The following is a 23237-nucleotide window of genomic DNA, read 5'->3' as shown; positions in this document are numbered from 1 at the left end:
AATGCTGCATGTGTTCCAAACCTTCAAGGTATATTAAAAGTGCTGATACATCATGCACTATTGTCTTTAGATCGGTTCGCAATGTAGCCAAAACATCATTGAAGCAGGCAAAAATGGGCAAGGTATTTTGTGTGACAGCTTGATAGGCTATGTAGGAGAGGGCCACTAAGTTGTCAAAGGTTGAACCTCCCACTTTGGTAAAAAGGCAGCAGGCCCTCATCGGAAACCCAATTAACTAGCTCTTGTAATATGGCACTGGTGTAGGCTTTCCCCTAAATATCCAGCAATGCAATTAGCCTGTACTTTCTGTGGTCGGTGTAATCTACCTTCTTAAAGATCAGCTGGAGTAGAGAGCCCCTCCAGGATTCTAGGACGTCTGAGTTATTTGCACTCTGCGTACAATGGAGTGAAAGCTGAAGCCCAAAACAGGGGGGGGTTCTTCTCTGGATAAGGATTCAGACAAACCCTTTCGTCCACGGGCCACATCCATACAGATGTTTTTTAGGACCTTGATTACCACCTGGTCATCCAGTGGTGGATGTTCGTCTCCATATATGGCGTCACATCATCCACTTCCTTTACCTTTTGTGGGGAACCTGAAGTTAGTTTTTGGTGTGGTGGAAATCTGGGGACTCAGTATAAAGGGTTGCAGCATGGGTACCCAATTTTTCTGCTGATACAGAGTTACCCCTTTTGCTCTTCCCACGGCATACGCTGTGAACGTACTGCCATGTCGGATGCTGTAACAACAAAGATTTTGATTCACTCTACCTCAAGAATTTTTCTTTTGTTCTCACATACAAGTTTCTTGAGCTGCTTTACTGTCATTACTAGTTCCTGCCTTAAGGTGGTTGTTTTAAAGTTGTTGTTTGCCCTTATTGCCACCCTTAGTTTCGTGTTGCTTTTTCTGATCTTTGGCACAGATCCCAACGTATGATTTGTTACCTTTTTGATTTTATTTTGGCCATTACCTTGTAGGAGAGAGCGCAATGGAAGGCAAAGGGATCCAGTCTCTGATGGCGCCCGACTTTTGTTGCACGGTTGCCCAACCCTCCCATTAGCTCTTCCATCCCTCCAACTTTGTTATGGATTCGAGTGACCATTTCATCCTGCAGAGGAGTTTGTAATGTTCATCACCTTTTCTTTTTTCTCTTTGATCCCAATCACCCGCTGGTCTGAGATAATTTTCCTTCACTTGGTCCTGACATCTGTTCACTTAACCTCATGCGCGCTAGCGGTTTTCCCGCTGTGCGCTGAGTTTTTTAAAAACCCGCGTTACATGACGAGCTCAGCTAGTCATGAGCATACGACATGCGTAACTCATGATGAGCTGAGCTCGTCATGAGCGTCGAAGGGGTTAACCAGAGTGAAGCACTGTTCACAATGAAGGCCTTGAAGTGGTGTAGCTGTAATCAGAGTGGAAGACACAGATGATGAATCGAGTTACTCTAATTTTGCTTCTGTCTCTTTCAAGAGGAAAGACTGTTACAGCTGGAGTGGTTGAAATGGATGGGAAAAGCTGGAGGTGGATGATCTGTCCTTATAAAATTGTTAGTGGGATTGTTAGGCAGGATTACTAACTGCAATAGCTTTGTTGCAGTCGTTTTAAGATTACTAGAAAAAGATTTCGCCATCAAAGAAAATATCTGTCCGTTGATTTAGGCATCATTGGTGAAGCCAGTGCAACACATTCATGCAGGTCTCCTTGTAACTATGCCCATGCCTAAAGACCTGTCCGGGTCATATGTAGCATTCTTGGCCATGCATATGTTTAGACCTGGCCTGGTCATATGTAGTAGTCTTAGCCATGCATATGTGCAGACCTGGCCGGGTGATATGTAGCGATTTTGTCCATGCATATGTGCAGGTCCAACTGGGTCATATGTAGCATTCTTGGCCATGCATGTGTTTAGACCTGGCCGGGTCATATATAGTAGTCTTGGCCATGCATATGTGCAGACCTGGCCGGATCTTATGTAGCGTTCTTGGCCATGAATATGTGCAGACCTGGCCAGGTCATATGTAGTAGTCTTGGCCATGCATAGGTTTAGACCTAGCCAGGTCATATGTAGTTCTCTTGGCCATGCATATGTGCAGACCTGGCCGGGTGATATGTAGCGATTTTGGCCATGCATATGTGCAGGTTCAACTGGGTCATATGTAGCATTCTTGGCCATGCATGTGTTTAGACCTGGCGATGTCAAGTGTAGTGTTCTTGGCCATGCATATGTGCAGACCTGGCCGGGTCATATTTAGTGTTCTTGGCCATGAATATGTGCAGACCTGGCCAGGTCATATGTAGTAGTCTTGGCCATGCATAGGTTTAGACCTAGCCAGGTCATATGTAGTTCTCTTGGCCATGCATGTTTTTAGACCTGGCCGGGTCATATGTAGTGCTCTTGGCCATGCATAGGTTTTGCTTTGAGCCATCCATGTTAGCTTTCCATTGTAGAGAAAATGGACCCTGCCTATAACCTAGTGAAGGTGGGGAGTCTGGAGCAGCCACTTTCATAGATCTTGGTCAAACTACCAACGACAATTATTTTGCCCCCACAGGTCACGTGTATATCGACTTATCCAGGAGTACAGCGAGAAACATTTTTAAGTTTTGTTTCAGATGAAACATTAAACACCAACTTTTCAGGTGTAGGGGGCTTGTAATTCATTTAGGTTGGGTGGGTATGAGATGTCCTTTATGACCTGCTGATGCTGTGGCATTGCCTAGTTATGTATGGTGGGGTGCCTGAAAAAGTGCCAGGTGAAGTCTACTGAGGGCGGTCCCTCCAAGTAGAAAGAACGCACAGGAAGAAGTACAAAGATCACTTCTACAAAAAATGCAAAAAGTAAAGCTCTTTACTTTTTTATCTGGTGCTCCTATGACTAAAACTGCATTTATGGTCAATGATTTGTTCAAGGTGCACTCATCTAGCGCGGGGACACACTGTCATAAGTGTAATCAGGCGCTCTATAAATGTTTTTGTTATTATTATTATTATTATTATTATTATTATTATTATTATTATTATCATGATGCAAATCACTGGAAGAGATCCTTTGCAGACTCAGGATATTTGATGGCGTTTGTGAAGCGCAACTCTTCTTCTAAAACCAAGTTTCCACTTAGAGACTCCTAAGCACCACTAGGTTAAAAGCAGAAAAAAATTACATCTTACTCTTCGTAAATCTGCTTTTAAATAAACTCCTGAGCAGCACTGGTGATATTAAACAGGTTTTAATCAGTCAGCAACGTGACTTGGAGACCGAACACTCAAAAACCTCATCAAATGATCAAGAGGAAACCGAGAATAAAGACATAATTCTGGGTCAATAATGTAAAGAAGAAACTCAGAACACAAACAATGGTAACACTGAGCGACTTGCTTTATTTATTCCGCATTTGAATGTATGCATCTTTAGTTTCACCAATAAGTAAATATATTAGGTATCAGGAAGATCAAAGTCAGGAAGGTCATAATACACGTCAAAATAACATAACATTATTAAGTATAAAACATATAAACAACCAAATACGAAACATAAAAACTCAGTTAGGAGTCCGACGCATGCCCCCCTCATCCCCCACCCCCCCCCCCTTTCGCCCCCCCATCCCCCCCCACACACACCCCCAGCGTACTGACATAATATGAGCAGGTACGGTCTGTAATTCGTTCGTTTTTCAACACATTTAATCTTAATTATCTTCATTAAAAGGCACTAACTGCGTCACAATGTGCAGTTCCAAGAAAAAAAGTCAGCATTCCTGTCAGATGGCAGATGCGACTCAACCCACCACCCTGGTTTTTTGTTACTAACCCTCACATGCTCTGGTGTAACCATGCAAATTTGCCGACTGGAAATGTGTATTACCTTTCAAATAAACATTTCATATTTATTAATATTGGTAACAGGGATGAGGCAAACACATTAAAATGCATGTACGTTTGATATAAAAATACTTGCGTCACATGATTTATATAAAAATGTTTAAGTTTTGATTCAATCCCCCTTTTTATCAGAATTCTCTAAGGAATGTTCGTCGAACTCGGGAGAAACTACGTTTGTTGTGCTACCTGGCACTGCAGAGTCTTCATGTATTTTATATGAGAAGTATCTTTGATGTTCTAGGTAAGTGGTAAACAGCTTGGCATATACAGGATGCTTCAAAGCAAAATCTTTAAACTCGTCTGAAAATAGAAAAGAGAAAATGTTTCAGAGATGCAAAGTTACACAGATAAATAACATTCACTGTCTAGTCGTAAAAATGTGATCCTATTTTAATGCTGATTGATCAGGGTACACTGACAGGCAAAGAAACACCCTACAATAATTCAATTTGTTAAAAAGTGTAAAAATAAATGTTAATTAATTCTGGATTTACTTAATTCTTTAAATACTAGATTTTATTTTGTAGGTACTGGAATCAAGGTTGATTGCAGAAACAACTACTGGGCATATTCTTTAACTGACTGTGGCAGCAGTCAGTTCCAAACTAAACATGAAGCTCATAGCACAGAAATGATGGGAAACCACTGGTTTTAAAGATTAGCTTCTTCTCTAGATTGCAAAGATGTTTTTTTCTTGAGTTATCTTGCATCCGTCACAAAACTCCCCAGGATTACCTCAGTATTTTGAAACCAAATACGAAAACAGGAATTACAGTCCTTTATAGCAATTCAATCCTTGTCACTCTTCACTAGTTCCTTTTTCTTTTGATTGTCAAACTACTGCTGTCCACGCTCTCCCTGTCTGCTTTATGAAACTGACACTGATCAGACCTTATTTCATATTCCAGTGTTATCTATATTCTTTCTGCTGTTTAACATTGTTCCCCTTAACCAATGGCACATTTCTCTTCACATACTGTTCAATAGTGCTCACTAATGTAACATAATCTCCTAACATTGATGGAAAGCCTTTCACATCTGGCTTTGAGCACATTCTTCTTATCAACTCATAATGATGCAGCTTCCTCAAGACACTTTTTGGAAGTTGGTCCTTGGGGTCACTAATGGAACGTACATTTGTTCAACACAAGTGTTGATGGTGGGGCGAACTACCATCAACAACATGAGGCATGTTTAATCAAGGGAGCTGCACTGAACAGCCACTAAGAACGTGTGGAATGACTATAGGCAATGTACAAACAACACTCTTCTCAGTGACAAAGTCACTACACTCCTCCAGTCGTCTAGACCAGCACGCAGTTCTAAAATAGTGCAAATATGCATTTTCAGTACTATTGTGAATCCACATATTCTATCTAAATCAAGATTGGTTTTACGCTGCTTTTTCTCTATTCAGTCTTCCTTTCCATAGAAGACTGAATGGACTTTCCATCCATCACCTACACCCTCTTCAGTCAGGAATATGTCACGTCTTAAAAAGGTTCTTTCTGAGGAATCAATATTACAAATGGCCTGGCTAAATTCATCAAATTCTTGATCTTCACTTCCACTTGTGCCTAACAAGCATTTGCAATGCAATAGGTCTAGCAATTGCGAGATTTTGAGCTATTGGCATTGTAAATGACAATGCCTTTTATTTATGTGTTTAAAAAACCTACAATAATAAAAGGCATTGTCATTTACAATACCGATAGGTCAACGTTTATAAAATGCGAGACTTGTTGTATTGCAAATCCTTGTTTTCAAGCGCCCCATAAAGCATTTTCACGCAAATAGAGGCCATGCCCCTTTGTTTGGATGAGGGGTGTCTAAAGCAAGGTCCGCTGCCGCTGTTAACGGAAGGGTCGCTTTGATCTATATTAGGAATATTTTCCACGTTATGGAGTTGCAGAAATGTTTAGCAAATACTAAAATAAAATCTGATTGAAATGCATGTAACTTTTCTGGTTACTTATTTTAGATGCTAAAATGTGGTCCTTGGTAAAAAAAACATTACATGGATCGGGGGTTGGTTGAAGGTCATCCAATGTGTCATGTAAGTGTCAGTAAAAACATGGGACACCTCATAGTGTCAACTATATTTAAAGATGTACTGCCTGAAAAAACATTAAAACAATTCACTACCAAAACCCTTATTAAAAAATGTCACCAAAACTAGACAAAAAAAGAGCTGTTGAACTAAGATTGTCACTCTTTAGTGTCCAGGTCTAATGACAGTGTCATTTCTGATATTTCCATAGAGAAAGTGACACAGACATCTCTCAGCGATGTTATAAACACCACATACTCCCCGTGTTCTGTCTTGGAGGTTCTCTGTTCACGGAGTTAGCATGCTTTGCTTTCAGGTTAAAGAAGTTCAATTTTTAGAAACAAAAAAAAACACTATGGGTTGGACAAAGTCAAATATACACATCGGTCAATTTCAGGTGGCCACAAGGTCACAGCAGAGCACATAAAGTTTGCACTGTTCAAATGGGTACGTTTGCATCACTTTTTTTTGCTGAGTGCATGGAAGGAGACATCTTAAAGATTTGGAGGGCCCTGGGCCAAATATATTCTTCGAGGCCACATTAGGAACACCTTTGAATGTATTATTCAATTTCAGCTCTTTCATATCCTCTTTGGCCAGGTCACTGACAGTGCACAGTCACACATGTTCAAATTCTAAATGTGTTTGTATCTAGTATACAGGGATAGTGTGTTCTCAATATTCTAACACAGTAGCAGCTCACTAACATTACTGCAAACAATCTCTAGGACACCCTCCAACTTCTCCTATGTGAGGTCCTATTGTCACCTAAAAAACTTTTTTTATGGATGTTACTTGAAACATTAACACATTTCTCTGCAAAATGTCTATAATAGACTCACTCGTCACCCACATGAAAAATACAATAAAGGAAAACGGCATTATTCAATTTCAGCTTTCATATCCTCTTTGGCCAGGTCACTGACAGTGCGCAGTCGCGCAAGTTCAAATTCTAAATGTGTTTGCATCTAGCATACAGGGATAGTGGTGTGTTTTCAATATTATAACAGCAGCAGCTCACTAACATTACTGCAAAAAATCTCTATGGCACACTCCCACTTCTACTGTGTGAGGTCCTATTGTCACCTTAAAGAAACTTTTTTATATGGATGTAACTTGACACATTAACACATTTCTCTGCAAAATGTCTGTAGTAGACTCACTCATCACCCACATTAAAAATACATTAAAGGAAAACAGCATTTAAAACAATCTGTTTAAGAATTATCCAAGGTCTATAGAGCAAGACTCTCTGGAACAGAGCTTTCTCTATGAAGGGGCCACTGAAAGGCAGGGGCCACTGAAAGGCCAGGGACCTGGGCAGAGCCCACTTTGCCCATGCCTTAATGTCTTTGCCCTTGTGGTGAGTCCATGTTGCCCCCCTCCCCACATTGGTAATAAATATCATATTATTAATTTCGAACTGCATATTTGGTGTGTGCCATGCTGATCTTTATTGTCCGTCTGTCCTGTCTTAGCCTTCTCTTATTTATACACCGACAGAGGCTGGCAGTGCTGTGGGTCTCAGGGCCTCTGCTGGTTCCCCCACTCTGCAGCCAATCAGAGCAGGAGGGCAGACAATGGCAGCGTACTTCCCCTGCCATGCTCCATTGACACCAAACAGCCCCGGGGGTATTGATCTTCTCCCAGAGGGGCAGGTGGGGAGTGTGTGCGACATGAAAGGCCCAGCGCCATAGAGTGTGTTGAGAGGTGGGATAGAACCAGCCGCGGAGAGAAGGGCAGATTAATGGCACTCCAAGGACACGCGGGACTACATCACAGCATTTTATGAATGTAGCTGCTGTGCTAGATTTGGCTGGAAACATGCTAATCTCTGCACAGCTGTCTGAATGGAGACTTTGGTCCGGTCTGCCAGCAGACGTACTTACAGTCACGCACATGCTTGCAGCATCGCACGTCCACCCGCAGAGGCATAGCTAGGCTGCCGAATCTTAGAAGGGGCAGGGTAGGGAGGCAGGATATTGGTAATTTCCTGCGCACCGGTCGCAGGTGAAAGCACTGGTGGAGTGGGGGGGGGGGGGACAGCCTATCGCCTCCCCCCCCTTGCTACGCCACTGCCCACTCTTTTTTTCACAATAGCTATAAACACAATAAGGCTAATATTTATTACTTTCTTTATTTAAATATGTATACATCACTACCAGGGCAAGAGATGCTATCCCTGTTTCTTGAGTGCGAGATGTGAGCCTCAAAACGGCCTCGCTCCTTAAGAGTGGCTTTAAATACCACAATTCCTTATCGATCACAAATAGATATAAGACAATTTTGTATGTAGTACAAACTGTTACAAGAGGTAGGCGAAAGTTAGCACTTGCCCAAGATCACAGCAAGGTGTCACTGGTGCATCGGGATTCAGATTGATGCAGGCTAATGGTAGGCGTGCCCTCACCAGCTCAACGCCATCTCACAGGCTGCGGTAAATAAAACAAGCTTACAATTGCGGATTGGGTGTAATCATGTCGTAAATCTCTGGTAGGACAAAGGGCTAAATAATATGGAAACGACTCAGACAATGTGGGAAGCAGAAGGCACCCCGTCAATTGCCTTGAGTGTTTCCCACAGTGAGGCTTTCCTTTGCTTCAACGTTAATCACGCATCCCATCCTTGATAAACAACACAAGCATTGACTACTAAAGTACGTATCTGTGGCGATTAACAAGCTTAAACATGTACTCAAACCCCTGTTAAGAAGGTTTGGGTCTGAACAAATCTTGTTTGGTGCAGACAGACGGAGGACAGAGCACCGAGCCGCGCTGAGCTGAACCAAGGAGGAGGAGAGAGGAGCCGACTCAACAGGGTTCGAGCAGGGCAGGCTATGCGGCGCAGCTTCGGAGCTCAGTCCAGAGCCCCAGAGCGACCTAGTGCATGAGTGCATCTATTGAAACAAGCTGCAGATGCCTGTTTACATCGCGCTTTCACTTTAATGGAAAAACAAAGTGCCTACACCGAGAAAAAGGAGACAGTGTAACTTCGCAAGTGGAAGATCCAGTCCGGATGGGCTGTCCGAGAAGGAGACAGGGCGGTAACAAAGAAGCCTCATTAGAATCGAAAGCCAGCATTTAGCATAAATGATGATGCCAGCCAATAGGAATGATTGGTGGGGCTTCAAGTCCACTTCTGAAATCTCCTTGAATACAATAAGACTCGCAGAGCGAGCAGCACATGCACGCTGCAAAGCAGGTCTGCAGACTTAAAAAGGTCTACTTCTGAGTAGCCGCTTTTGATAGCAAACACTACTCTTCTGCACACAAGGTGGGGTTTGTGTATAATGCTTGTCCCTGACATAAGGATGCGTTGTATCACTGTGAGAAATTAGAGGGTCGGTTGAGGGGGTGTGAACAATTCTCAAGCAATAGCCACAATTTATTTCAGGGTGAACCACAAAAGCTACTAACTTAACCTGTGCTTAACCCTCCGGTAGTTTGACACAGAACCAGTCAGGCTCAACTTGGAGGCAACGTGTAAAGTATTTATGCAGCACTCAAACAATAATTAAGTAAAAATAAAAGGGAACTCCCACAGCAATTTAGAAAAATAAAGTAAAATGTAATCAACTATTTGCCACCAAAATGACGAAAATCCAATCAGTGGACACGGAGATATGAAATTTCAAACTTTTAAGGCAAGTATAGCACCTGAATAGCACAAAGCGCCACTCTGGTTATCTAGTAGTGCGAGACCGGGTGAAAGCACAAGTTCGGCTGACAGCGATGAAGGGCAGGCCGTATACAGGGATAAGATTCAGCTCATTGAAGTTATAGAGTCTAGCGCGAAGAGTTCTGCTTATGGTGGTGGAGGCCGCAAAGAGTAGGGAAAGCGTCTCAGATGATTGTCGATGTAGCAAGAACAGCATGCCAGGCATCACAGAAGATCCTGTCAGGCATCACAGAAGGGCATTGCTGGAGATTCGCATTAGCAGTCAATGCTGTAGCGCGAAGTGCAGATCTTGTGATGCTGGTAGTTTGTAGTTGCTGTTGTGCAAAGTCAGGTTCAGGCAGCAAGATCTTCGCATGAACTGGCCAATTCACAGTCACAAAGTGTCCAAAACCTCTGGATTTTTCTGGTTTGAATCAGAGGAGTGCCAATCATGGGTACAGGACCTGTGGAGGCACCTCTTGGATATCAAAGACTCACTCTTGCAGAGGCCAGCATGACTTAGGCAGTTCCAGTTGCAGGTTCAGGTAGAAGGTCAGCTGAGCAGATGCAGGAGCCTCTGAAGCTTATGTCTCCCAGAACAGGTCAATCAGATGAGCTTTGGAGTCCCTCAGAGTGGGATGAGGGGAGCAGGTCCAGACTTCCTTCTCAGCAAGCGGGCAGACCTCAAGCAGCAGGCCATCCTTCTTCTATAGTATTCACAGGTCCAGGAGTGTACTGAAGAGGGGGTCTGAGGGTCCCCTTTTAATGCCCGGTACTCACTTTGAAGGGAGAGAAGCATCTGGAGTTCCCCCTACAGAGTTGTCTGAATTTTCTGCCTCCCTGCCCTGGTCCTAATCTGTCTGGGAGCCACAAAAGGGTGGTGTAGTCTTTGGAGTGTGAGCTAAGCCCTTTCAAGTGCAAGTGTGTTTGGTGACAACTCTGCCCCCCTCCCTCTCATAGGCCAGGGTGGAGGATTCTGCCAAAACCCCAACCCTCTATTGTGATTGTTGTAAAGAAGTAATTTCACTCCAGGATAAATCTTCCAGTCCTTTATTAACTCAATCACAGCTTCAGTCAGTGGAGTGGCACAAGGTGACGGTTTGAATGTTTAGTTAACAGGGAATTAAATCATCAGGGGAAGGGAGCCTCCATCGGGGAAAGAAAGAAGGGGGGAAAGCAGGATGGGCCAAAAAACATTTTAAATATTTAGGATATAACACAGCTCCTTATCTAAGGAACAAAACAAAAGAAAGCTTAGTCCATAACCTACATATGAAGTAAGAAATAAGGTGTTAATCAACAACAATATACAATAAAACAATAGTAATAAAGAAGTTACAGATGAAGAAAAGAGAATATGGGAAGGAAGAAATAGTACGTCACTCAATCCATCACGAAATCCTTAAGATACGTAGGTGCACAATGCATTCTCCTCAAACGCTTCTAAGTGTCTACAGGAGAGTGATGCTGTCTGAGAGGAATACACAAAGGCCAACTGTGAACTACGCCTATTCATGTGGGCCAGTAACAGGCTGCAGCACCACATGGTTAGCACAAGTAAATGGCAACTTTCTAAAAGTGGCATTTTTCGGAACTGTGACTTAATGAAGGTATTAAATCCCCATTTTTTAGACACCAAACATAAAATTCCTACCTGCTCCTACACAAAAATTTAAAAAATTGGAAATGGAGGCTGGGTAAAGTGGCACACACAAGCCAAGTGTCCAGTAGTAATAAAAGAAGAGAAAGACAATACAGTACATTTATTAAATATAGAAGATTTAGGGTGTGCTTCAGGGGGAGGACAAGTCACCAGATTTCCTTCAAGAAGGACAATGTCCATACACAAGCTTGATTCCCGAGCACTAAACCACAAAAGAAAGTTCAATCTTGTATAAAAAGTCTTCTGTGTACTTTTTTGCAAGATAGCATGATAATATCCTTGATTCAAAAGTTCTTAAAAAATTAAGCCAATCTAGCTGGTTTTGTCGCTGAATAGTTATTATACAACAACTTCCTCAGGGCTGTCATAAGTGATAACATATAAAACACTATTTTCAGAATTAAATGAGGGCAAAATCCCAAAATGATCAAATAACAGTGAGAGTAGTTACAAGTGCAATAGTTGTGAAAGTGATCTGCTGAATGGGAGAAAATTGAGACTTAAAATCTGACTTTCCAATTAAAGAGAGTTTTAAATGACAAGTCCTCAGACACCAAACATGACATTCCTACTTGCTCCCACACAAAAGGTATCACTTATTTAAAGTAATATAGAAACCTAATGTTATTTTATGAGCGAGGTAGGACTGCAATAGTGAAAAATAAATGTGAGTTTTTCACTACTATGACATGTAAAACTTTAAAACCCCTGTTGTCATGCTTAATGCAACACACCGTGCCCTATGGGCTGTAAGGTTTATTTTGCAAGACAATTTAAAACTGAACACACAGGCTGCAATTGCAGGTTCTAAGACCTGTTTAAAAAAGGCTACTTAATTGGGTGGCATTATAAGTGCTGCAGGCCCTCTAGGAGCATTTAATTTACAAGCTCTGGGTACATGTAGTACCACCTTACTAGGAGACTAACACGTACATTAACTGTGCCAATTGGGATTAAGCCAATGTTACCATGTTTAGAGGAGAGAGCATAAGCACGTTAGCACTGGTCAGAACTGGTAAAGTGTGTAGAGTTCTCAATCCAACAAAAAAGGTTTCAGAAAACAGGAAGGGTGAAGGTAAAGCGTTTGGGGGTTACACTGCTGAGAAGGCGAAGTTCAACAGTCATGAACTATTTTTTGTAAACCTTTCCTTAATTTGGTAACCTTTGACATGACAAAGAATTATCTATACTGAGCCTTGTCTGCATTCAAATGCTTTGGTCCCTTTATATATAGAGTGTTGGATACCATGGCTTTAATGCCTTTTCTTTCTCAATTATCTTAGTCAGTAGTTCTTCTGGCAGTTTATCAGTATTGATGATTAGGTTTAGACCAGTGCTTGCTGTCTGGTCTTCGGAATTATGTTGCCATTTGTCCCATTTATATCAATAGGGTCATTGTCCTCTCATAATGTTTCTGTTATCAGTGTATCATGTCATGCAGCACTTGTAGGACTTTTGGTCACAGTTGCATCCAGATTGCTAGAGCTTCCTACTTACCACCCAGGAGAGAAAGAGCAAGAAGTATGTGTGGTACTATATAATCTCAACACATTATGCACTTTTCCTCTGTCATAGTGGCATGGTGGAGAGGAAAGGATATTTGTTGACAAAAAAAAGGAAATACCAATTATTGGAGTGGGTATTAACAAAGTGGTTTCCTAAACTGGCACCATAATGAAACTCCAATGGCACTTCTTTCTTTGCCATAACTTTATTCTAGGTGCAAATACAGATAGATTTCCAGTATCTTGGAAACCTCATACACGCACTGCTCTAAAACAAAATAAAAACTGTCTGTAGCTCATCCCCAATTTACCTTCCTGGCTTGTCATCACTCTGTACATCAGTGCCGACAGTTTCCGTAGTATTAATAGCTCTGTGAGTGAGGGATGGTAGGGGTGTAAAGCAATGGAACACTTACTGGGAAATGCATCAACTGTTTTCACACTTTGTGCACTGGTTTGAGGCTCAGGATGTTGTTTCAACTGGATCCAGCAGCCTCTTTAACATAATTAATGATGGGATAGCCCCTGGATGTTCGGAGTGAATGGATGTGGCATGTGGTAAAGAAAACATTACTTATCACTAATAACAGTTTCGCTTCCGGAGTATGTTTTAGATTTTTATGTTCAGCAACATCATAACAGCGGAGGAGTTTGGAAAAAACCTTGATTAAATAACCTGGAGATCTTTGCTCATCAATGAGAGAATCACAATGACACCTACTGACCCAATGCCCACAAAGCCCAACACAATGTATCCATCTTCAGATTGCATTTTCTGTATCTTTACTTGATGTTTTAACTATTTTGTTAGCACTTCTCATCAATTGGGAGCGGATAATGTACCTATAATCTAGGAAAAGCTGAAGCTCCAACATGACTCTTCCAGTTAGTACACATATCATTTTGCAGTATGCACCTATTCTAGAGGTGTGATGGTCACAGGGTCCTGAAATGCCACAGCAGCTGGCATAGGGATCTAGGTGGCGGTAACCACGAGAGTCACAAGGATTCTGGAAATGGCCATGAGGGGTGGCAACATCAAGGGTGTTGGCAGACAACTCAAAGCGTTGCTAAGGGGTCCAAATAGCATTCAGCATACCAGGCACACATTTCAACAAAATCGCATATATAGAAAACCATGACCGTGCATTCACATCAAAAAGTTGCTCCAAATCCCCTCATCCTATCCAAAAGCGGCTTGATGAACTAAACCTACTTGGTATACCCTAGCACTGGTCCATTAGATTAGAATAGATTACAAGGCTTTATCATCAACATAACCTTACATGATGCAGCATATTGCCTAACTTAATAAAACACAGTTTCACTAAACCTCATCACTTTAGAAGACCCAAGCTCTCTATCCCCACCTTAGACTTCAGGACAGTAGTTCAATCTTTTCTACTGGCACATCTCAATGGAGGCAAGGAACAAGGTTGCTGATCTCCCTATATCTGCTCTGGGCACTAATGTTTCAGGGAACCGGGAAGTCATTTACATTACTTAATCTGAAAAGATTTGCACTGCTTGCCCTGGAGGCTAGAGCTATCGCTGAAACGAAATACACACATTTACTATCTTTTTACTTAGAAGACATAATTCATATAACAGGAGGTGACAAAAATGTAACAAGCACAGTCCACTTACTTTTCAAAATTACCCCCCCCCCAGAAAACAGGCATCTAAAGTAGAACTTCTCAAGTGAAGCCCCTACATAGTGAAATTGTCTCTCAGAATACATCAAAAACAGATGCAATCAGCGATCCTTTAGAAAAAAACGCCAACATTAATTAATGTAATAATAAATATATACTGTTTTTTATAAAGTATTTAAACATTAACTTACATTTTTAGCTATTTTAAAGAATTTCATTTAACATTATTTCCTATAGGGTTTTATCGTAAGTCCTTACCTCTATTTTCTATGGGAGGATGAAATGAAATGAAAAAAAAAAAAGGACTTGATTAAGCGCACTGCGGCCAAGCGGCTTCCTGGCGCTGAGGGTTAGACCAGACTCACAGAGGGGACGCAGGAAAACTAACAAGGGAAGGCCTGGGAGAACAGAAAAGTTTTAAGAGCTTTGCGGAAGTGAGTATAAATAGGGATGGAGCGGATGGACAGAGGAAGGCTGTTCCAGAACCGGGGGGCCAAAACAGAGAATGTTGCAGTACAGTGCTAGGCCATGTGTTGTGCTCGACCATCGACAAAAGTGTAACTAACTACAACATTGTAAGTTATTACAAAGTGCAGAGTGTGAATACTGAAACGTAATAAACGTACTCAAAAGGTGTAGGTGCAGGCTTACTCAAAAGTGCAATTTGTGAATCAGGCCCTGAATGTTCTAATGATCCCATGGATTAAAGCAATTGCAAACTGATTGCTAACGGTGCTATTTTGGGCAAAAAGGCCCTCTGTCCATGAAAGCATTGGGAAAAACACGGAGGAATTCGAATATCCTAAAAATGTTTAGGCTGATTTTCATGCCCTGTGATCAACCTCCAATGCACCCTGCCTAAAGTTGGATTCAGCTGGAATTGAAAATAGTGGTCAGGGCTTGGGCTTGGGCCTGTGACAAACCCTGCTAAGCATGGCCTATGGCCTTGAGCAAAGGGAGTTGATTTTATAGACGGTGGACATAGTACAATATCACAAAAAGAAATCCCTGAAAAGAAAGGACCAGTCATGGTTTCTACCGCTCATAATGCATTAATGTGTGGTTTAGAACCACAGATTGTCTCTTGAACTCCTTTTAAACCAAGAAATGCAAACAAAATCCTTGGCCAGATGTGATATGCTTAACAAACTTTTAAAAGCGCACAACCATGAAAACGTGACCCCCCCTCCCCCCACAAGTGCACTGCTCCTGAGCTCACAATATTTATACCAATAAACAGGACTTAACAAGGTAGCATCATTAAATAACACCCCATATCCAAAAAATGCTACTGTACTCATACTGAGTCACTTGGAAGCGTTAACTGTAAAATGAAATCTAATGTCAGTAGTGACTTTTTTGTGACATCTGTCACAATAAATTGGAAATTATAAGTATAATTGTCCCATTCTTGTGCCTGCATGGAGCAAGTATGCTAGTCAAAAAGGTACTCAAATATATATTCTCACAGTAGTGAATCTTTCCAGTTTTATCGGCATCCATATCCTTAAATAATTTAGAAACATCAAGGTCTGGGACTCCTAACGATGATCGCAGAATAGCAGTGAACTCATCTTCTGTAATTAAACCATCTTCATCAGCGTCAAAAAGCTACAAAGAGAAATTAATTAAACAAAATGTTTATCAGTAACAATCAATAGGGAAGAACAGTTACTTAGTACAAAGTACAGGGGTTAAATCACCAGGTACAATATAATCCCCAATGCACAAAAGGCTAAAAAACGGATAGCAGGAATTCACTGCTTCTCAAATCATAGCATCACAACCTTTTAACAGCATTAATTACATGTTTATAGAAGAAGATACAAATGACATTTCTAGTAATATTTCTGATGGCTATTTTTCTTCCTTCCTCTTCTCCTTTGCGCTGTAGTAGTACCCACTATATAAAGTTACATATGGGACAGTAATATATTTATATAGCCACTCTACACCACTCCACGCTATTCCACTATATGCCACTCCACTTTACACCAACACACTCTACGCTATTTCACTATATGCAATTCCACAGTACGTTACTCCACTCTAGTGTACTGCACTCCATTCACTGATATTCCATTGGATGCCTCTCGACTCTATGCCACTCCACGACGCCATATGCCATGACTTTCTGTGCCACAATACTGTACCATACAACACTCTATGACATAACACTCCAGTCAACGCCACTCAAGTCTGCTCTGCTCTATGCCCCTCTACACCGCTCTAGGCCCCTCTTCTCTACCCAACTCTACTGTACTCCAGTCTATCACTGCACAACACCGTAGTCCACTCTATGACACTAAGCAACTTTCTCTACAACACTCCACCATAATTTACTCTACTTTTTTAAAATACATTTTATTGACTTTTCAGCACTGGTACATATACAGACTAATTATCATTGGATCCATGCAGCATATGTATAAATTACGTTGTCATCCCATACATCAAACATGCATCGTGACACCACATAGTTGGCAGGAGTTGTTGGTTCTTTGCAATAACTTGTAAACAATTAGAAACATTCTAAATCAGCTGCATTTTCACATTTCTGTATACTCTCCATGGTTTAGTAAGAATGAAATCTTTCCCAGATGTCATCATTAACACCTCTGCATTTTGGCATATATAGGGATATAGGTTGACAGTGAATTTCTTGAGCAACCCGTACTACATATGGCTTGCTAACTCGGGGCTAAAGAGGGAGGGACCAGAGGAAGGGAGGGTGGAGAGTGGGAGGGGAATTATGGGGTGGGGGGGCGTACGAAACTTGAGAGTGGGGCTGTAGTCTTATGTGTAGATGCACTAACTAGTGAGTTGCACCTTCAATTCTTACAGATCATGAAGCAATACCCCCTAATTCTGCACAGCCCACAAGACTCTGCGCCTCAATGGCACAACTTCAACCTTCCCCCATTTTTGAGTCACTGCACATCAGTGAGCCAGGCCTGGCAAAACCTGGGTCTTCCAATGCATTGCAATGAGTCTGCAGGCCATGAGCAATGCTCGATCAATGAAACAATTTGCAGTTTAGGCAGTTTTCGAACGTTTAAACAGGCCCAATAAGGAACCCTCCATAGTACACACACTATCTCGGTCTGTCACCACTGCTAGGGGACCTGCAACGCTCCCCGCCCCTCACAGTGTCACTGCCTCCTGGCAGCTCCAGAACATCGGTGCCATATCGACCTTGGTTGTACAGTCAGAGGAAGACCCAAACATCAGATGGAGCTTTACCAGCTCAAGATAAGCCTTGTGCAGGATCTTATTCTGGATATATTGAAACTTAGCCTTTCTTGACAGTTTCAAGGGTATATCTGTGCCCTCTCCCAATCATTCTTGGTTAGAGCTTAGCCTATGTCTCCTTCTCAACTCCTTTGGGTAGGTGACAATGGATCTTGTACAGTATATTCTAGGACCTAGACAAGTCATGTAATCTTTGGCGGCTGCTACCCATGACATGGAGTGTGAGTATTAGAGGATGTTGGTCCTGCTCAGTGTATGTGATGTGCCATTTTCGGCCCATTTTGGCTAATAGGAGGACATGGGCCAGGGAAAGGACCTGCTGGAAGCTCACATTCCTCTTGTAGTCTCCCGAAGAGTATGAGCGTGACGAACTGGAACAAGGTTCCCGATTTGCCAACTCATGCAGTCTCCCATGTCAATAGGCTACCCTCTCCCAACCATACTGCAAAACGTGTCAATGAAACGCAATCAGATTTCAGAAGCATTTTGGGGCATGTGTGGCAAAAGACGCAGACTGCAATGAAAATTGTCACATGCTATTAGCAGCAGGTTATTAAACTCGCAGGGGGGGTTGCGTGCATTAGAGGAAGCTTTACTACAAACCCAGTTCCTCAGTGAGACGTCCTCCTAACCAGCAGTCAGGTCACTGAAGCTGTGCAACCAGGTAATGGTGCTCAAAGTTCAGTGCTCCGAGGCATACTGTGATTGACTAATTCATAGGTAATAAAAGAGGATCAACAGACAATATTGGTGCAACCAATACATGCTACCCTTCTGTCCATGTGAGCAGGTTTTTCATATAAACATAATAATTAGATAAGAAAAAAACATTAAACCTGCCAAGCCAACATAGCTAGGACCTAATAACCTAATATATATATATATATATATATATATATATATTATATATATACACCATAGAGGTTAATTATTGAATCTTTAGTATCAAGACAAAAAAAAAAGTTTTTCAAAATCTACCTGCAAACACAATTACCTTATTTTGCAATACCATTTTAAAATCCATATTTATGTTTTGGAATCCAATCCATTACAAACAGTATTCACTGCAACAGAGTTCAGTTAATGTCATTTACCCTACACTGCCATCAGTTTTATAGAAAAGATCAGGCAGCATTTGAGACGGTAGTGGATATAGCTTACCTTAAATGCCAATTGAATTGTCTCTTCGGTGTTGGCAGGATTACAAAGGATATTCACGCCTATCACATATTCTCTAAAATCGATGGAGCCATCTCTATTCTGCAGGAAAGAATACATTTTTTTCCAAAGCTTAAAATACTGAAAATGTATTAGTCAGAAACACAAATTAATTTAGCATACTATGAAAGACGATTAGTAAATAGACCTAATACTTCTGTAAAAAAAAAACATAAAACTTGAGTTATTATAAAAAAAAGGCTTGAAGGAGAGATTAATAAACATATTTTGTCATTTTTTAGAACACTTAAGTTCATTTACATGAACTGCAATGATCTTCACAATTGTTGGCCACCTACACATAATGATAACTACAACTTCCCCCAAGTATGGCTTCTAGCTAGCCTGCCAGGCTGGGAGCATGCAAAGAAATACGCCACACACAGAGCTCTGGACTGTACATCTTAATTCCTCAGAACACAATCATGTTCGGCTCTCCGATTACATCTTAACCGTTAATAACCACACCTTAACACCTCCCAACTAGTTACATACTTCCTCGTCTGAGACTGGCCAGAACAGCAAGAGTCCTAGCACGAAGTCTCACAACACTACATCTCCCCATAATAAAATAAAAAGTACAAACAAAAATGATATCAAATTTCTTTGATGAGTCATCTACCAGATTGAATGACCGGTCGACCAGATCGAATAACGGGGAGGGGTTGAAATGCACTGTTCAGGTACCGAAAGTTCAGGTTCTGATGCTTGATCTAGACTGTCAGGCTGGACAGCTTCATCGGTAGGTGTAGGTGCGGACGCTCACAAGGGTAGGTGTTCTAAATGTGAGGAGTCCTGTGTTGTGGACTGTCTGGGACGATGTGCAGTCACCAGGCATCCTTTGCTCATCACAATCCCCAGAGAATCGACAACAAATGGAGTGTCTGTTTCCCACTTTCGCTTCTGCCTAACCAGGACTAGGTCACCTTCATTGAAGACTGTCTCATGGTCTGTCTGACGCTGATCAGCGTAGGTCTTCATCTTGCACTTTCGCGAGGTGTCGGTACCATGAATCTTGTCAGCACTCCAGGATCTCTCCACTGTCCATTGTGGCAGTTTGATTCCGGAGGCTCTGTCAAAACAGCAAGGTGGAGGGGCTTTCACCTGTTGTGGAGTGAGGAGTTGAACGATAAGGACAGTGGTCTTGACATAGGGCAGGTTTCAATTTAAGGCCTCAAGTGATGCTCTCTGAAAAAACCTTTTGAGGGTACCCAGTGTAATCTTTTGATGTTTGACATTCGTTTTGACAAGGAACTCCTTGAATTCTTTGCTGTTGAATGGCAGACCGTTTTCAGATTTGAGAATGGTGTGGATACTCCATGCTGCAAAGAGGGTGTCCAGCTGCTCAATGACCTTGCCATAGGTTGTTGATGGCAAATCCTCTACCAAAGGGAAACGTAAATATTCATCAATGACTACCATGAGATGATGTCCTAGAGGCCCAAAGACCTCAATCGTAATACTTTCTTAAGCCTTTGTAGGAAGGTCAGACATGGTCAGTAGATGTTGAGTCACTTTAGAGGAAAGGCATATGCAAAGATGGCACTCTTTAAGGTCCCCCTCAAAGGGCTTATCTAGGTGCGGGAACCAGACTTAGTCTCCTAGAGCTCTTTTGGTAGCTACAATACTACAATGTCCTTCATGGGCTAGTTCAATGACCTGTTGCCTGAGACTCTCAGGAATGATAATTCTTGAGCATCTCAAGACAAAACCCTCTTTGTTCACAGGCAGTTCGTCCTGTAATTTTTTTTAATTCAAAGTCAACAAGAGGTCGAAAGCTCTTTTTCCATAATAGAGTCGGAATGAGGTCTTTGAGGATATGCATGTTCCTGTCAGCATTTGTAACCTCAATAATCTGTTCGATTGTTATGGCAGCGGGCGTACTGGATTTCGCAATGAAGTTGATGTACTCGTCAGCTGGCTTTGATGTCAGCAGGGATTTGGTCTTTATCCTGCTTGTGTACAATTGTGTAAAAACACTCTTGTAGTCTCACACCCCACCTCTCAATGAGAGGGGGCATCTTGGCCTTTGGATTTTTGAAGATGGTGAATAGCGCTTGGTGATCTGTGAAGATATTGGAATGTTTTCCATTCAGAAACACAGAACAATGTTTGCAGGCCCACACTATAGCCAGAGTCTCCATTTCCGACTGAGAATATGCAAATTCTGTCTCAGACACATGCCATAGGCCAAAATGGGTCTCTGAGCATTAGGATGAACCCCAGCCCCACCAGGCTGTGATATCAGTGTGTAGTTTGGGGTCAAAGTAGGCCATCTCATTTGTATTCTCAAATGCATGTTTTATTCCTTTGAAATTTTAATCACATTCAACATACCATTTTGAACGGGACATTTTGTTTTGACAATTCTCTAAAGGAGCACTTACAGTAGCATAATCACAAATGTACCTGACCAATAGCTGCCCATACCTAGAAAGGATCACAGCATGGCAATATCTTGCGGGCAGCAAGTAGATGACAGTGCTTTTACTTTGTCAGGGTCAGGAGCCATTCTCCCATCAGAAAATGTGTCCAAAGAATTTGAGTCTGGTTTTGTGAAACCCACACTTTGCTGCGCTCAGAGTAAGACCTGCATTACCAAGTAATTGGCACACTTGTGTAAGAGCCTTGTCGTGCTCCTTTTGCATCACTCCACGTACCAATGTAATTAAAAGCACCTGTGACAGGTTGAATTATTTGTCATATAACATCCTGAAATAGTTCTGCAGCTGAAAACACTCCAAAACACAACTTTTTGTATCTGAACTAACCAACATGAATCGAATGTACATGCAATTCTCTTCAAACGCTAGTTGATGATGATATCCCTTGTTCAGGTCAAGATGGGAGAAAACGTTGTCACTGTTCGGTTTGATTATCATTCCGCTATGCGTGGACCATGATGTTTTTCTCTCTTGATTGCTTTGTTGTCCTGGCACATATCAATACAGATTCCCAAAGCACCATCACTGTCCTTTTTTAGAATGTCCACTATGGGCAACACCCATGGCATAGAAACAGTGGAGCACGCAATGATGTCATGCTTCAACAGCGTATCTAGTTCTTGCTCAACAGCTTTTTGCAAGCAGAAAGCGACTCTGCGGTGCTGCTCGGCAACAAGGCGAAAGTCTTCATTGATATTAAGTTGCACTTTCATTCTCTTGACCCAGGCCTTAAAATAATGACGTGAAGTGACTCATAAGTTAAGATTGAGTATAGAGGAATGATATTGTGTCAGCTTGAGATATTTTCTTCTGCACTTCTTTTACTCCGTCATCAGCATAGGTTCTTTAAGTGCCTAATGATTTCTTATCATCTACCTCTTCTAGGGCATCTATGATATCATCAAAGGTCTTTATCCATGCAGTCCATCCGATGCCAATATTTTGCTTCTTGGTGGTGTTGAAAGGTGGTGGTGGTTTCAAAAATGCAGCTGCACCATACTTCATGCTTCGTTTGGCAGTCACTGAAAAATGTCAATATTCCAAACAAGTTTTGGTGCACTGAGTGCCACTTGCCACTTTGCACGCTTTGGTGGCTCAACCAGGCTTTGTCGTTCAGGCCAGATTAGAGGGTGTGAGGCACTTCTCTCGCTCATGCTGGTACCTGGTTTTGACTGTCTCTGGCATCTGCTTTGTACCAATGATGGCTCTGTGTTAGACTGTGGCGCAGTATCTCTTCTTTTGGCCTTACCGGTGGGTTTCTGGCAAGCTTTTGAATGTGGTACTCTGTAGGGTCTCCAACTTCTTCGAGGGCCGAATGTGGGCTGGATTCCACACATGCCAACTTCAAACTAATTCTCATTGGAATAGGTGCATGTGGTACACGCGAGGAGTTTGCGGTAGTGTTTAGTGAGAGCAGTCTAGTTTCTTAGGGGATAGATCCTGAACTCGTCACAAGTTGTAGTGTCCTCCGCAGTCAGGGAGCATACAAAGAAATATACCACACACAGACTCTGAATTGTAGGCCTTTATTTCTCAGCATTCAATCACGTTCCCCTCTCTGATTACATCATAACCGTTAATAACCACACTTTAACACCTCCCAACTAGTTATGTACTTACTTGGATAAGTCTACCCAGAACCAAAAGGTTCTGGGCAGCAAACACAGTCTCATGACACTACACCAGGCCCTACCCATATTTTAATCCAAAAATAACACAAAACTACATTTTGGAAATATTTACATACATTTGAGTGAGCTCAACCAGTGAAACAAAATCATTTTGAACAAAGCTAAATAATATTGGCAAACATTGTAGTTACAATTTCTTTTGACTCCTATAGATCCAATTAGCACCGGGAGCAAAACATTGGGGAAAGGCCAGATAAATCGCCCCAATGCTTTACATA

At 41.8% G+C, this 23237-nt stretch overlaps 1 protein-coding gene across 2 annotated transcripts in view; it reads right to left on the bottom strand.

Annotated features, from left to right (window-relative positions):
• Positions 1 to 3362: 3362 nt before the first annotated feature.
• LPCAT2 (lysophosphatidylcholine acyltransferase 2) overlaps positions 3363 to 23237 on the bottom strand; it is a 241330-nt gene continuing 221455 nt past the window's right edge. For both annotated transcript variants that reach the window (XM_086945191.1, XM_086945192.1), the window contains exons 12-14: positions 18828 to 18926; positions 15884 to 16025; positions 3363 to 4184 (exon numbers count right to left, since the gene is read on the bottom strand). In XM_086945191.1, the coding sequence (XP_086801317.1) occupies positions 3997 to 4184; positions 15884 to 16025; positions 18828 to 18926 (429 nt within the window). In that variant the 3' untranslated portion in view covers positions 3363 to 3996. The remainder of the gene's footprint in view (positions 4185 to 15883; positions 16026 to 18827; positions 18927 to 23237) is intronic.

Source organism: Lissotriton vulgaris, chromosome 12 (assembly GCF_964263255.1).
Source record: "Lissotriton vulgaris chromosome 12, aLisVul1.2, whole genome shotgun sequence".
In the NCBI taxonomy this organism is placed as follows: Eukaryota; Metazoa; Chordata; class Amphibia; order Caudata; family Salamandridae; genus Lissotriton; species Lissotriton vulgaris.
This window is presented reverse-complemented; position numbering and strand designations above follow the sequence as displayed.